Source organism: Macroventuria anomochaeta (assembly GCF_010093625.1).
Source record: "Macroventuria anomochaeta strain CBS 525.71 unplaced genomic scaffold BU25scaffold_16, whole genome shotgun sequence".
Lineage (NCBI taxonomy): Eukaryota > Fungi > Ascomycota > Dothideomycetes > Pleosporales > Didymellaceae > Macroventuria > Macroventuria anomochaeta.
In genome coordinates this window covers 470,697-486,389 of record NW_022985377.1, presented here as the reverse complement: position 1 = coordinate 486,389, position 15,693 = coordinate 470,697, and the positions used below count along the sequence as shown (strand labels likewise).

Below are 15,693 nucleotides of genomic sequence, written 5' to 3'. Positions count from 1 at the left end.
CATCTCGGCGCTTTTCAATCCTCCCGACACCAAACAGAAATGTCTTCCGAAGCTTGTCACCCACAAGCACGGCAACGAAGCTTCTTCTGGTACTGCCCTAGCTTTTTCAGCCTCACGCCCGCTACCCCAGTGGATGCCGCTTGCGGGCTCTGGCCGCTGGACGCGTGGTAATACGGAGCACGCAATATCTCGGCCCTTCTCGCAATCAGTGGACTTTGTACAAAAATCTGGAGCATGCCCGTTGGAGCTGGTCGCACACGACCAAACTCACACAACCATGATGAGCACGATGATGCACCTCTGATAGATGCGATTGCGCCGCACAACCAGTACGATACGTTTACCGCAGCGACTTCCTCACGCAACACCAACGGCCCGATCAGGAACACCACCGCAGATTTGACGGGCAGGAGTCACACCAACGCCAACATGAGTAAATCCGACCTCGACTACGGTGTCAATACCACCGTCTCGCATGGTGCCGATCTCGAAGCCTCTTGGAGCAGACACCATGACCATGAGGGCGACTTTGTCACCCAGCTCGAGAACAACAACCTCGCCCGAGGTTTGCGTCAGCGCCACATCCAGATGATTGCCATCGCCGGTGCCATTGGAACAGGACTTTTCCTCGGACTCGGCGGCTCGATTCAAACCGGTGGTCCTCTCGGTGCGCTTTTGGGCTATGCGACTGTTGGATGTATCGTCTGTGCAGTGCAGTTCGCGCTGGGAGAAGTCGCGGCGCTCCTGCCGGTTACTGGTTCCTTCGTCAGACATGCTGAGTTTCTGGTTGATCCGGCGTTTGGCTTTGCAATTGGGTTGAACATCGTGTACGGGAACTTGCTGTCCGTCCCGGCGGAAATTTCGGCCATTTGCGTATTGTTTCAATACTGGACCGACCTGAATCCTGCGGTGTGGATCTGCATATTCATCGTCATCACCTTCGTGGTTGGTATCTCGTTCGTGGGAATCTATGGAGAGATCGAATTCTTCTTTGCCTGCTTGAAGATTCTCCTCGTCGTCTTCTTGATCATCTTTGGTCTGGTCATCGATCTTGGAGGAATCCCGGGCCAAGAGCGCGTTGGATTCAGGTACTGGAAGCAGCCAGGCCCCTTCGTTGAGTACATCGCCTCCGGACCCTGGGGTCAATTCTTAGGCTATTGGGCTGTGATGACGAACGCGGTCTTCAGTTTCGCGGGTGTTGAGAGTTTGGCGATGGCGGCTGCTGAAACGCAGAATCCGCGCCGAAACATTCCAAAGGCTTGCAAGAAGGTCTTTGCTCGTGTCTTGATCTTCTATATCCTAGCTGGTACGTCAGAAGTTATTAGAACCCGAAGGTTTCTTACTGATAGTCTGCAGTTCTCATCGTTGGTATGATCGTAGCATCCGACGACCCTCGCCTCAACGACCAATCCGGCGATGCAACACAGAGTCCCTTCGTCATCGTCGCTTCAGCCGCCGGCATCAAGGCCATCCCTTCGGTCGTCAACGCCGTCGTCATTACCTCTGCATGGTCTTCTTCCAACCAAGCGCTTCTCTCAGGCACCCGTGTCCTCTATGGTCTCGCCATTAAAGGACAGGCACCGAAGATCTTCTTGCGGACTACTTCCTGGGGCGTACCATACGTCTGCGTGTGCTTCAACACATGTTTCATGTTCCTCGCATTCATGGCGCTTTCAAGCAGTGCCATGACTGTCTTCTGGTGGCTGGTCGATTTGACTGCTGCTGGAGTGCTTGTATCCTGGTCCTCGATCCTGTTCAACCACATCCGCCTTACCCAAGCGATGAAAAAGCAAGGCATCTCGCGCACCGAACTGCCGTTCCACAACAGCTGGACACCGTACTCGTCGCCGATTGCGCTGTTCATGTGCCTCACTATCTTGCTTACTGGTGGGTTCTCGAATTTTACGAAGGGTGGCTGGTCGACAAGTAGCTTCGTGTCGTCGTACTTGGATATTCCGCTTGTCATTGCTGCATTTCTGCTGTGGAAGTTCATTAAAGGGACGAAGATGGTGGATTTGGCGGATGTGCCGATAAGGGCGGCACTTGAGCAGGTGGCGGCGAACCCTGAGCCGCTGGAACCGAAGTCTACGGGCTGGAGAAAGGTGGTGAACTTTCTATGGGACTAAGGAGCTTAGCCCTTGGCAATCTGTAAAACATGTAAGATCTATGAACATCTATATCACGATCACTCAAGCATTATACTGCTAGTCTTGTGAATGGTATCATGATGCAGATTCAAGTATCACTGATGGGACAGAAATCTATTCATTCAGCTATAAGGGGAATGGTAAACAAAGCCTAGCGCCGACACATGCAAAAGTATACCGAGCCAGCCGGTCTATTGTTGGCAACGCCAATGAACTCCTATCTCATGTGTTTCTACTTGGTCTCAACTCACGAGTTTTCATCCTCCTATGCCAGAACATTATGAGTATGCTTCTCAGTAAGCTGGTTCGGCAGATGTCTTAGGCTTCAACGGAGCAGCAGGAGTAGGAACACTCGGCTTTCCCGGCTCTTCTGGTTTAGCTGGCACTGGAGTCGCAGCGTCCGTAGGTTTGTTTGTAGGTGTCGCACTGTCAGGCCCAGATGGCGAGCCGGAAGGACGGTCCTTGTCGGGCTTCGTGTGGTCGGGCTTCGTGTGGTCGGGCTTCGTGTGGTCAGGCTTCGTCGGTGAGCCAGAGTGCTCGTTGTCGGAAGGCCTATTCTGGTCAGGCTCCATCGGCGTTCCAGAGTGTTCACCGTATGAAGGCTTTGTGCGATCTGGCTTGGACGGTGGCCCAGAAGGGCGGGCTCTGTGAGACTTCGGGCCGTGAGGCTTCGAATCATGATGACACGAACCATGGCGCTTGCAGGCGTGGTCTGATGGTTGACCGTACGATGGCTTTGTTTGAGAAGGCTGGTATGGGGAGCCATACTGTCCAGGGTTCTGGCCATCGTATTTCTGATTGTCGCCAGAGTTATGGGGCATCGAAGCGGAGTGTTCGCTGTCGTCGGGCCTGCCGGCTGGGTAGGCGGCGGCTGTGAGGCCGAGAGCGACGATCAAAGTGAGCTTGGAGATGAGCATGGTAATTGATGTAAACTGCTGTGGTAGTACTGTTGAATGGTGTGTGTTGATGATACATTCTATGGGTAGCACAAGGCTGCTTATATGCGATGATTTCCCTACCACGAACTGGACTTCACGCCAGTGAGATTAGTGTTCCATAACGGACATACTCCTGGATGGACTATGGCGTTTCGACAATGGTCGCATCTTGCGCTTGTCCATGGCCATCTGCAGTAATGCGTAGTCCGTGTGTACCTTGACTCACGTTCGGACATAGGCTTCATGCAAACGTTCTCTTGAACAGCGCGTACATGGGCATTCTAGCTGTGCATACAAATCTGGCGGACTTGGCCAAGGCGGAGTTGGACCTGACAGCGAAGTCCGGGGAACGCCCTGGTCCGCAATGCACCCTGAAGTGAGCTGCGGGGCAATCAAACAGTGGCTTAAGACTGTCAGGGCGCATATGGATAGGAGCCAAGTTGGAGGTTTTGGTGAGAGGATGGAACTCCTACCGGTACAGCGAGGTGAGTGGTGCTCGCGATCACGGCTGTATACATTCGCCTCGATATGTCCGTCCCGCTATCCTAGGTTGCACCTAGGTTGTGTGAGCATGCAAGACGTTCCGTAGCCGTCCTAGAGATAGAAAAGTTGGTGTCATTTTGCAACGGCTGCGCTTCAAGGTCGTCTTCCTGTTTGGAGAAGTCTCGCTTAGTCAAAATTCAGCCGCACCGGGCGCAGCTGCTGGCCCAGCCCTCAAAGCTGTCACCATGCCGACTGGTAACACCCGCACATCAGCGCGCAACGTGTTTGCAGCTGCAATGCATCGTCGATGATTTTCGAAGGATGCAAGACCCGTGACCCATCGTTCTTACCGCAGCCTTGTTGCGTTTGTCTATCCCAGGAACTCGCGTAACATGTTGCTCAGTGACGACCGATGACGTACCCATGACCGCCGCGGGACGATACACGCGGCCAAACAAGCTGTAGACAATGGGTGAAAGAGCTGCGCATGCGTTGCATTGACCCTAGACCGTTGAACTTTATCACCTCCTCATATTGATACTAAATAACTAGATTAGCTGCCTCGAAGACCCTTAGCACACGTGGCATAATCCACGGCTGAAGCACCATGCAAGCACGACAGGAGCCCATTCTCGTCGACGAGTTCGAGGTTGGACTCGACCGAGCCAAAATCACGAAATCTGCGCAGATCCAGCTACCCGAATCGCACGATTCACAGAACCACAGCGCGGACATTGATGTAGAGCCAGACAGTCCGTCCTCATCCTCTCACAATGTTGTTGAGTCGATCAAGCTGAAGAAGCACAAAGCTGGGGTCAAGATCAGGAAGACGCTGCATATTGGGAGAGCCTCGGACGATTTTGACCTGACCACAACAGCCATCGCAGGAGGCAACGAGGAGGCATCAGGATCACGATATGTAACCGACCCGCCAGAGCCAGACAAGGCTACGTTCAAGGACTTCGTCCACAACCCTGTCGACACTGTCAAAGCGAAGGTGTCGGAGCACGGTAACCAGCAGGTCGCAGGACAGATTATAACGAAAGAGGTTCCCCATGGCGACGAGGTTGACCTGATCCACGCTTCAGAGGCAGTTGAGACCGCAAAGAACGATGCACAGCGGCTACTTGCAATCCAAGATCTCTCTAAGTTGATGAAGGAGCGCCAAGCGACTTATGCGCGCTGGACTCTTGATCGCCATGTAACAAAGGTCAGGCTGCTGCCACGAGATCAGATACGGTTAAAGCCAAGGTCAGATTTCGAGAAATACAACCCGCAAGAGGGTTTGGTCATCGACTGGAAAGCATATGGACAGCATGTAAGTCGAACAATCCACTCCGCGTCTTCTCGGATCTATCTAACGTGCGACAGTTGCTTGTGTACTACGCGCAACAGTACGGAGGGCAGTACATCGGATACGGTTCCGATCCACCAGCACCGTCAAAGCAAACCATCATGCCAAACATCGAGCGCCTTTTGATCGCTTCCTCTCCACTTCAAGAATTCATCATGACATCGCGAAGAGTTTACCGGTGGGAGCACCCTCCCACGACGACCAAGTACCTATTGATATATTCCGCTCTCTGGTATTTCAATATGTTACTTCCAGGCTGCGTAAGTACAACATACTGTTTAGTGCAACTCAGACACATGTACTGATGCTGAACAGCTCGCTGCATTTGTCTACCTTGTTGCCGAACGTCGCGCTCACGGCAACACTCTACAAGACTTGCGCGAAGATATCGAACATCGAGAGAACCAACATGTGACTGCCTTGTCTCTGACAGAGCTGATCGTGAAGGAAGGTGACGAGAACTGGTCCGATGACCTCCTCGAGGGCCTGGGCCCGTGGCTCATGGTTCAGCTAGCGGACTTGGCCAACTTCTTCGAGAGCATGCGCAAGTAGGTTTTCCTAGCTCCAACGAAGCACAATGAGCTAACACATAGAAGTTTTTACGAATGGCGCGTTCCTCATCGAACAATGCGTACTCTGATCGTTCTTGGTGTTACTACGCTCGTCACTGCGCTGATCCCTATGTGGTTGTTGGTGAAGATCATGACATTCGCCATGGGTGTCACGTACTTCGCTCTTTACCCGATTGCCGTCAACTTCCCCGAGTACAGGCTCTTGGTGTCGCCTACCAAACGCTTGCTATGGAATATCCCAACACATGGTACGTCGCATGTTGAGAATTCAAGGGATCCTGCTAACAAATCACAGCGGAGTGGGCCATCAAATACATACAAGCCGAAGGAACTCGCCTCGCCCAAGCATCGACGCCTGTGGCACCTGGACTTGCAACGCTTTCTCCTACGTTCGACCCGGCCCATGACTACAACAGCTACACTGCGCATCAGGATAAAACCACAGGCCGCCTCATCGTGAGCGCTGGAGGAGTCCGATTCGTTTCAAACCTTGGACACAATGTCTTGTGGTCTCTTAGATATGATGAACTCCAGAAGTTCGAGAAGGAGGACCGCATTGTGCAGAAAAATATTCCAAGCAAGTTGCAGAGGGACTCGGGCCAGGATCTGAAGATTGGCGGCAGAGATGGCAGGGAGTACTTGCTCAAGCAGGTGGATAAGCGTGACGAGGCATTCTCCCAGATCGTTGGCTTCTCGAACATTGAATGGCAAGTCGTTTGGTAAGGCACTGGATGTTATCTTCCGTCGCGGTGTGCCTGAATAGGACTGTACCTTGAAGATCCACAATTCGCTCTTGGCTTGCCCGACTCCTTGCTTCTTATGGTTACACTATCTCCGATATCGTTGGCCGGCAGCAATTACCTATGTCAAGCACCGATAAGACTTGCACCTGGATGCTTGGTCACGCCAGGCTCTCAAGCGCTTTTACAATGCGTGCGCCTCGAAATTGTCACACTTGCTTGACGCATATGCTCGGTGGACCTTCGAGAGGACACGATATCATGGCGAGCCCTTTTCCTGGACATGAAGCCGCCCACGAAGCCGAGCATCATGATTGCGAAGCGCGTCTTGTGAAAGAGTGACTGACGACTGAGACCTATAATGTTCATTACATACAATCTGGACTTCATGAGTAAGACAATTCTGTCTTCGGCCTCAGTGCTTGGCTTACGAGAGGACACTGTACGTAACGACTTGCCCCTGATGATGTCGCTACGATTCGCCCTGTACTGACATTCGGCAGCATCTGAAGGGTCAACAGTACTTCTGAGTCTCCAGCGTCTTCTACTTTGGCTACTTCTTTTGGGAGTATCCAACCACCTTCCTCATCACTCGACTTCGCGTGGCGAAGTACCTTGCTGTCAATACATTTGTTTGGTGTGCTGTCGTGGCTCTAATGGCGGCCTGCAGTACTGAGGGAGATCTCATGCTCCTAGAGAAGTTGGAGGCAATGACAGCACTTTTCTACTTTTATATGCAGCTAGGAGGTCTTCAGCAAATCCCAGATAGTGATTCTACACAAGCAAAATACTCCATAGTCCCTTACCTGTCTCTTAATTTATGAGGCTGGCGCAAACCTGCTCTGAAGGCCTCCTAAAAATCAGAGAATTGGGATGTGAAGCCCGGCTTTCTTCGTTACCCGAGGAGGTCTACCTGAAGGCCATGGAGCATCGTTTCCACATTGTCAGACCCACTGATTGATCTGAAACCCATTCAAATTACTATTAGACATTATCATCGTCCCTTACCACAAGTCCCTGTGAGCCCTGCATTCCCTCAAACCCTCTGCGAAACACACTATCTTACACGATGCTCGTTATCATATCTTTGTTGATGGACCAGTGCCAATGCAGCTTTGCAGCTTGCTCATCCATTCTTACCTCTTCCACGCATCGACAACCTGATTTTCTGCGCAGCTTTAGACGGCCTGATGCGCAGCAGCAGGCGCACCAACAGCAGGCTCAGCACCAACACCATGATGCTTCTCAACATCAACAGCCCTTGTTCCCTTGAACCTCTGCACATCCCAAAGCCGCGTCTCAAGCAGCGTACCGACAAGGCTGGTGAAGCTACAGTACCTGTTAGCACTCTACCACACTAAAAGCTCGATCGGAGTGACGTTACAAAGCAATAAAAGCAAACGCCTCAAGCGTGCGCTTGAGGTTACATTTGTTGACGAAACGTGGCGAGTTCACGGTGCACCCGCCGTTGTACTCGTAGTCCTGCGCCGCGAAAATGAAAGCTGTGAGCCACAGGTACGATAGGATCCAGGCCAGAGGTGCGAGGTAGCCTTTGTAGGAGTTGAGGGCTGGTAGGGCGAGGGCGGGGATGTAGAGTAATACGTCGATGGCAGCCTAACATTGCGTGTCAGTGGGAAGGTCATTTGGGGAAGCGGGGGTGATGAGGAAGGGAGAAGGGAAGGTGACGTACAAGAGCGACCCAGTACACAAGGTGTGTGTTGTGGGTGTACTTGTTGATGAAGTACGCTGAGATACCGAGGACGATCAGGGAGGAGATGGTGTGCAGGGCATGGTTTGCAGCGAGGAGAGGGCGGTGGAGTTTGTTTGAGCGCACAGCAGGGGCGCCGTAGTCGTTCGCTGGAGCTGTTGCCGGAGCTGCGTTGGCGCGACGTCCGAATGCCATTGTTGCGGTTTGGTGGTATTGGTGTTGGTATTGTGGTGAAGTGTGGAGGTGTTGGATCAATCGAAGGTTGCTCGTGTCGAGTGCGTTGAGAGAGTTGCGACGGCCGTAGCTTCCTTATACCCCCCGCCTTCCAGCTCACAAAACACTCACTGACGAGACCGTACCTCGTCAACACAACGTCGTCACACCCAGAAGCAAGGAAAGCACGGTTGTGCGCACAACCCCCTGCCTGCATCACCCTACTCACTTACCATGATTTCATCACCCCCGCGACCCTTTTGCACCTCCCAGCAAATCACAATCCATGCGCAAACCATTTCTTTGATGACAGTGTGAAAGATGAACGTCAGGATGTGCCAATTCGGCTCCTTCCGGCTGTCAAGCCGGCATGTGGTTCGAGCTGCAGGGATACCGGAGCGATTTGAGCCACACATCCTTCTGATCTCTCGCGCATGGCGCAGCACAAGGCCTTGGCGCCGACAATCGTTACCACGAAGTTGGGACAAGAGAAGGTGCTGGCATCATCGCTGATGAGAAACGACGTGGAAACCCGTTGGCGGGTGTGGCGTGATTCTTTAGTCCAGGGTGTCGCAACTGTAGGAATTTTTGAGTCGTCCGAGTCGACTGCGTAACGGGAAGTCATGGCTGCCTCCTCGGAGAGCGGCGGCGCATTGCTGAGATGAGGAGATGCATTGAGGATGTTTCATTCGCAGATGTTTTTGCAAACGTCAGTGTGTGAGGCCGTGGAGGTAACGTCCGTGCAGTCAGTAAGCAACTATCAGCACCGTACTCGTTGGCAAAGTCTCCCGTTGATGGAGGTTGCACGTCATCATTGCTTCCAACTCTTTGTTTGCTTCAGGAGAGAAAAGGGAATCGACGATTAAATCAACTACACTCTGTGATAAGCTCAGTTGCGCAGGAAAACGTGTGCTTGGATAGTGCGATAATTTGACAAGGACGGGTGCGATGTCAACATGTTGAAGTATCTTACATACGTGGCGCATTGTTTAGCTTGTTACCAGCCCGAGCGGAGACGTCGAGGCTGAAAGCCCTTTCGGCCCACGAGCGAAAGACATAAGAAAAGCCTAGTTGCCCACTCTACAAACAACATGTGCGTCGTTTATCATGCCACGGCAGGACTCACTCAGTTCGTGGACAAGGCGGCTTCAACGCCACGACTTCTTTACTCATGACGTCAGCTGCATCGTATTTCACACCTCAGTCAGCCTCACAACAGCATCTAGATTGCAGCATCATATGAAGCTGTCAACGACCCGTTGCATCCTGCAGCCTCAAGCACACTGTCAAGACGCAGGGACCACAAGCACGTCGAGGGGGCAGAACCGACACTTAACCTGCGTACGGGTACTTGATCCTCCGATTGCAGACCGTGATGCTCAAACCAAGCTTGTTCTTCGGCAGAGCTACGTGCAGCCGCGATCTTAGTTGCATGCACAGGATATGATATCCCGCAAAGGTGCAGTGAAGCTGTCCCTCAAACGGTCGGAGTCGGTTTACGGTAGCGTATCTCGAAGTGGAAACCGGGTTGCGAGATGGTGTTGGACTACCACCGAAGGTTACGGTCCTGTCCAATCATTAGCATGCGCTGACCTAAAATGGTATAACGACTATAGCAGCTAAACAAATGCATCAGGTATGTTGAGAAGATATGGAATTGCTGGTGTTTGAAAGCATTGTTCCTGCAACCCTATGCTCACAAATGTGTGAACTGGGGAGGATCTCATATGGCCCCAGCTTGCTCATCATGGAAGTAGTGGAGAAGAAGAAATGCACTTACTGAGCGTGCGACGTCGGCGCGAAAGGGTACTGTAACCGTCAATCGCTCGTGAAAGATCTGATCTGCAACAGTAAGAAAGAAGCAGCGGCCTAAGCGTGCGCTGTTTGTATCGTAAAGCCTTAAGGTGGTGATTCGTTCTGCCAAGTGGAGGATCAATTACGGTGGTGTTCCTACATTTAGCCAACTAGACCATATGCCTTCCCCGTTCGTATAGGATGGTCGGTGTAAGCTGATGGCTTCCAAGATTATCAGATGAACAGCCGAGCCTATGGGATAATGAGGCATCCAGCGTGTTGGGAGACCGTACATACACCCGTCCCACGTCGGTACTTCGAGCAAATGCTCTGACAATCAGCTAGACTCAGGTGCATGACGCGACAAGCAGGCGATTCAGGACCAGGATAACTTGTGCGATAGAGGTACGGGTTAAGTCGATGAGGAGAATTCCTTGAGGTCGCCGTGGAGATGAGACGCAGTACGGCGCAGCCGGTCCACAAATCTCCCAGGCACTGGCGTGCTCATGCAGGAGTCAGGACCTGGACCAGATGATCGGTGTGTACAATGATTCAGGGACTGTGAACGGTGCTGAGGTTGAATTCGCCGGCTCGCAGCTTCGTCGATGGCATTGCATCTGGCTGACGTGTGGGCTCGGTGGAGTCGTCCTGCTGAAGACTGACCGGAGACAGAGAGTTGTACACGTGCTTCAACCCTGATCGCTCTCCGCACGCTGATCCCACAGAACTGGCCATAGGCGGCGGAGAGAAAGCGCGTCAGCGAATTGAACTCTCTGAGGCGGCATCTTGTAGGGCTGGTCGCCGACGTGACCGGCCGGCGCTGCGTTCGCAGGTTGCTGGTGTCAGATAGATCGCGTCGCAGCCTGAATGCGAGGCCGAGAAAGGACCGCCAGCTTACCCCGTAACAGCAAGTAATTGACCGCCAATTATGTGCGAGGCCAGCAAGTATCGCGAAGATGATGCGCCGAAGGATTCGGTCGGGCTAGGTGCACGCCAATTTCCTCCCAGAGGGTTGGGCCGGCCGAGCGAGTTCCCGTGGCTCCTGCTTTTACGGAATCTCCCCCGCCAACTCGGCGCCAAACTCTTACTTCATCACCCAGCTGAGTCATGTTAGAGTTTTGGCCCGCGAACACGCCCTTGTGTTCATTACCTGCGCTTTGAGATCAGCACCGCCGCTCGAGTAACGGTCATAGGTACCTGGGTACTCCGTGCGCGCAAGTTGCTCGTCTCTCGTTCACTTGGGGCGACTTACTGCTCGTTTGAGTAGGACCTCCGTGTAGGTTCTGCCGGCGTGCATCTTTGCCGGTGTGAAGTGGGGGAAAGCAGCTCAGCAAGGCAGAAAATTCCACGCGCCGTTCTACACTTTGCCAATCATGTACTGCATCAAACGCCGATGTGTACACTGTCAGAGCACATGGCTTTGTCTCCGGACGTTGAACGCGACGCGTGGCAATGACATGTGCAAAAAGTAGTAATGACCGACCTGTGGCTGGTTGACGTACAGAATGCTGCGGCGGCCAAGGTCAGGTGGAGATGGGGATATGCAAGCATGTTCGCGTGCGTGTTATTGATCGCTCGTCGAATCAGAAGACCGCAGACTCGACGCTGCTGAGTGAAGAGGAAGAATTGATAGCAGATATTATATACTTTGAGAACAATATTCATACACCGAAAGGTGGGATGCTTCGACCAAAAGTCTGCAGGCCTAGAGGCCACTACAGAACGGGAAGATGCGCATACCCTACCAGTGAAAGAGCTCAAGCAAGCCGCCATAAATATGAGAAAGCCTCGCGGAGATGCGTAAACGTTGAGACATCCAACCTGGGCGTAACGAAGCAGAAGTCGCTACCAGAAATGAGATGGTGAGATGCGTAGGAAAGGCGATGTCTGCTCGAAGCACAACCTCGCCTGCAGTCGTTCATATGTCGTAGCAAAAACAAGGTATCATACTCCCAAGCATGACCGAACGCCAAACATGATGTGGTTGCCGAAGAACTCCGATTTTTCCGTCGCAAAAAGCGCCGCCAGGATGAAGTGATCGATACTCGGAATCAAGCTCGAGCCTGTATTGAAGACGTGCTGTAGGATATCGTCCTGCATGATGGCAGGCTCGATATTCGTACAACCCATCCATAGTGTGGACTCGGCGACTTTTGGGACTAGCGATACGCTTTCGGAACGTGGAACGTCCATAGAGCCGGGGCGACTGTCGAACGTTGCAGACCGGTCTCTCGAAAGCCGCCCGTGGACCCAAACAACAATCGGAGGAATGCAATGTGGTCCGGGTTGTCGAACGTGTCGGCCAGAGCGGGGTCATGGCAGGCGAACACGGGCAGAAATAGCAACAGCTTTAATGGCATTACAAGCGCAATTTTAGCATATTAAGATGCTACTGCTGAGGTCGACGGGCGGTCCAGATATGTCTGCGGAGCAAGGGGTCAGTATTGGTTCGTAACCCCAATGAATTGGTACAACAGCAAACAATAACAAGATGACATACATGTTGTTGTACGCATGAATTTTGCGATTACAGATCTCCTTCTTGACACCGTCAAGGAGTGGTCTGACGTGGGCGTTGAGATCCCACTGGTAAACTCGTGTGAGAGGGGCAAATGACAGTGCGTCCAGTCCTTCGGTGATGCCTAGGTTGTACCACCTGCCAATGTCTTTCTGGTGTGGATCATTGGGCCATGAGTTGTAAGGAACGCGGATTACGGTCTCCTGGATGTCGATGAAGCCGGCTGCCTGCAGGTTCTGGCGCGTTCGGTGATCGTATGCAATTGGGCGTGAGACTCGCCATGTTGCGTCTGCGAGATAGCCGTACCATTGGACAAGCTTGCCCTTGGGGTCGAGTGTGCCATCGTCGCAGCGCGGCTGCATATCAATTTCAACGTGCTCTATCCAACCGCTGCCTGGCTTCAGGTGCCTGCAATAATATTAGTCTCGATAATGCACGCACAAGGGGCTTGCGTACGCAAAGACTTTCTGGTACAGCTCCGGCCAGCTTGTGACGCTGCCGCAGGCCATTCGTAGGTGGATCAGATCCCAGGAGTCCTCGCCCAGCGACCACGGGCTCTCGTAGTCGCGTGGTACACGGAAACGCAAGTTCGGGGGGATTCTGCATGGGCGCAAAGTTAGTGCGTGTGCCGGCAGACAGGTGCAAGGGTGGACACATACCTTTCCGGCTGGATGTTGACCAGATCTAAGCCCAAAACCTGCAAGATTCTCGTCAGCTGTCTGTCTCATACCGCAATGCAGTATAGTGGGTCAGCGCACCTCGGCATTCAGGAATTTGCTGCACACACAGTTAGCCTCGCACAGCACACACTGCAGGCCGCAGAGCCCAACTTACTCAGCCATGTCTATCGCCCAGATACCTGTGCCAGTGCCCAGATCAAGAATGCGAGTTTCTCCGTGCTGTGGCACAGGAGCCTGATGCAGCATATCTCTCCGTGCTACGGAGAACAGCTTGTGGTAGATGTCCATGCGGTCCTTCTCTGGCTGCAATGCTTGTCAGAACTGGCTGTTTTCACGGTGTAGATTGGCACTGCTCACCTCGTCACACGGATATTGGTAGATGCCTCTCCGGTAGCCATGGTAGTAACGGCCATTTTCGAGGTAATTGCTATTATGAGCGGGCACGGGCAGTCTGCAGCCTCAGTCAGTTGCCTGCTCTTGAACCTGCGCTCTGTTTTGGCCATGACGCCGGCACTGCTGCGCGGGCGCCAACACGGGACGGACAGTCGCACGGAGCGGGGAGGAGCAGTGCACTCACCCATTCGATGCCATTGTGACCATTGGAACGATGTTGAGCAGCAAACAGGCCTCGTGGGCGGGGAGCGTCGACTAATAAACCGTCTCGTCAGCCGGGCGGGGGTCTGGTGCCGTGCGTGAGGGTGCACTGGTCATAAGACGGCGAGCGCAGTCGCGGGCTGGGGCTCGTCGCAGCGGCGGGTTGCAGGATACAGGCGGTACAGGCGGGAACAAACAGCGACAGCAGCAGCAGCGGAGGGCGATGTGCTCGGTGGTGCTGGGCGGGCGAGGGCGGGCGATACTGCGTGCGAGTGGTGTCGGTTTTATTAGTCGAGACGGTCTGCTGGGATCGCGGAGCACTGGGGGCGAGGCAGGACGGCCGGGATTCACTCAGTCATCAGGGCAGGAGCGATGCAGGAGGGTTATTTAAGACACCACCCGCAGACCCCTGCAACGACTCACTCCAAGCGTCCCTACGCAGACGCTGGGTTGCTACTCGTCCACAGCTGCGTCCCCGAGCAGAGGCAGCCCGAGGCGGCTGGATCCACTTGCTGGTGCTTCTGGGAACCGCCCGCGCATTAAGCCATTAACAGCACCACTATTAATTTACAATCCTGGTCCCTGCCAGCTGCGACAGCGAGGAGCCAGCCTGTGTGCTCGGAGCGTGGCTGAGACAGGCCTAGTGCTGGTCCCACTATCCATCCTGTCGGTTCTGCGAATAGCCAGTTCGGCGGATCCCCCCAGCCTGTGTTGTGTGCCCCTCACCCACAGCTCCCTGCCCGCTCCCGACCAGCAGCCAGTGCCACGCCCTGGAACCGCTCCGCTGCTGCACCGCACCACGCTGCTGCTCCAGCGTCTCGCAGCTGCCCTGAGGAAAGCGAGACCTGATCGGCTGCTCTCTTGGCTCATGCTGCCATGCTGCCTGCCTCGTGCTCCTGCTCTGCTCTGTGCCCTCACCGCTCAGCACACGAAAACCCTAGGGTCATGCGCATGAATGATGCCGCCTCTGCTTTGATCAATGGTGGCTGACGAAGAGGACAGCTTTCGCCGGCGCCGAACTGTGGTCCATCCGCCCAATCGCCGCCGGTTGCTTGGGTCAGCTAGAGCAAGCCTCGCCACCATTCCAGTTGCTGCTGTCCACACGTTTCGGTAGCCCAGAGCCGTTTGGCGCTGGCATGCCATGTCTCGACACGACTGAAACCGTGACAGATGCTGCAACCATAACTGTTCAGGGGTTGAGGCGATGGAACAGCTCCTTCGGCAGTTATGCCAGGATCGAGCATCGCTCGGCATGCGCGACGCATTTGCACAAGTAGCCCGTGGTGAGAGTTTGGGCCTGAATCCGACACTCTGGTGACAATCTCCGCGCTTTCCCAGCACATTTCTCAGTCGACCCATTGCTGACGCGAGACACCTGTTCTGGTCAGCGTCAGCTGCAAGCCTGAGTAGGAACAATCGTGACCCAGAGCCGTGTCATGAGGCGCACACTTGGTAAGCCTGCCTCCGGCCTCCTGCATATGCCGTTGCTGGGATAGTGGCAATGCTGAGGATCTTGTGAAGAAGTGCGCCAAAATCCATGTATTGACGAGAGCACGACCGAAATGCATCTTTGCAGTCATGGTTCCAACTTGCATCTATTATTGAGGCACGATCACTGCTGCATCAGTGCACCTTTCCTCGCTGGCCGTGCCGGCCCGCTGGCGGTACCGCAAGAGCGCAGCAAGGGGTTGGGTGGCAATTATGTGGAGTAGAAATCTGGTATAAGTGTGCAAAGTCACAGAAGATTTCGCTCTTGATGATTGCCTTGTGGGAGACTTGTCGCATTCGTGGATTCGTAGTTTTCTCGCAGCATCTTCGAAAAACAGGTGATCAAAAGCAATAGCAGTCCATCGCTTGCATGCAATGATGGGATTTTGGCTCAGTCACAGCGTCTGCTGTGCAAGGAGTGCCTTTATGCAGGACACTGGGTCACCCACGACATGGCACGTATG

General features: G+C 53.7%; 5 protein-coding genes across 5 annotated transcripts; 2 read left to right on the top strand and 3 right to left on the bottom strand.

Moving 5' to 3' along the window:
• Positions 1 to 429: 429 nt before the first annotated feature.
• BU25DRAFT_341331 (amino acid permease-like protein) lies at positions 430 to 2,126 on the top strand (the record flags this gene model as incomplete). Its single annotated transcript, XM_033702861.1, has 2 exons — positions 430 to 1,306; positions 1,357 to 2,126. The coding sequence occupies 2 exons, from the start codon at positions 430 to 432 to the stop codon at positions 2,124 to 2,126; spliced, it is 1,647 nt and encodes a 548-aa protein (XP_033561848.1).
• A 314-nt stretch (positions 2,127 to 2,440) lies between these two features.
• On the bottom strand, positions 2,441 to 3,064 carry BU25DRAFT_458541 (uncharacterized protein; the record flags this gene model as incomplete). Its single annotated transcript, XM_033710216.1, has 1 exon — positions 2,441 to 3,064. The coding sequence occupies one exon, from the start codon at positions 3,062 to 3,064 to the stop codon at positions 2,441 to 2,443; it is 624 nt and encodes a 207-aa protein (XP_033561847.1).
• Positions 3,065 to 3,839: 775 nt separating this feature from the next.
• On the top strand, positions 3,840 to 6,556 carry BU25DRAFT_410803 (uncharacterized protein). Its single transcript, XM_033706388.1, has 5 exons — positions 3,840 to 4,886; positions 4,940 to 5,182; positions 5,238 to 5,470; positions 5,519 to 5,742; positions 5,790 to 6,556. The coding sequence occupies exons 1-5, from the start codon at positions 4,176 to 4,178 to the stop codon at positions 6,215 to 6,217; spliced, it is 1,839 nt and encodes a 612-aa protein (XP_033561846.1). The 5' UTR covers positions 3,840 to 4,175; the 3' UTR covers positions 6,218 to 6,556.
• A 937-nt stretch (positions 6,557 to 7,493) lies between these two features.
• BU25DRAFT_300855 (uncharacterized protein) lies at positions 7,494 to 8,110 on the bottom strand (the record flags this gene model as incomplete). The annotated part of the gene is made up of 3 exons (XM_033701984.1): positions 7,494 to 7,563; positions 7,619 to 7,848; positions 7,925 to 8,110. Coding segments are annotated over 3 exons (486 nt in total), but the record flags the coding sequence as incomplete, so codon positions are not given.
• A 4,228-nt stretch (positions 8,111 to 12,338) lies between these two features.
• Positions 12,339 to 13,738, bottom strand: BU25DRAFT_421637 (S-adenosyl-L-methionine-dependent methyltransferase; the record flags this gene model as incomplete). The annotated part of the gene is made up of 8 exons (XM_033708101.1): positions 12,339 to 12,372; positions 12,450 to 12,875; positions 12,909 to 13,067; positions 13,127 to 13,164; positions 13,226 to 13,244; positions 13,302 to 13,450; positions 13,505 to 13,598; positions 13,725 to 13,738. The coding sequence occupies 8 exons, from the start codon at positions 13,736 to 13,738 to the stop codon at positions 12,339 to 12,341; spliced, it is 933 nt and encodes a 310-aa protein (XP_033561844.1).
• Positions 13,739 to 15,693: the final 1,955 nt, after the last annotated feature.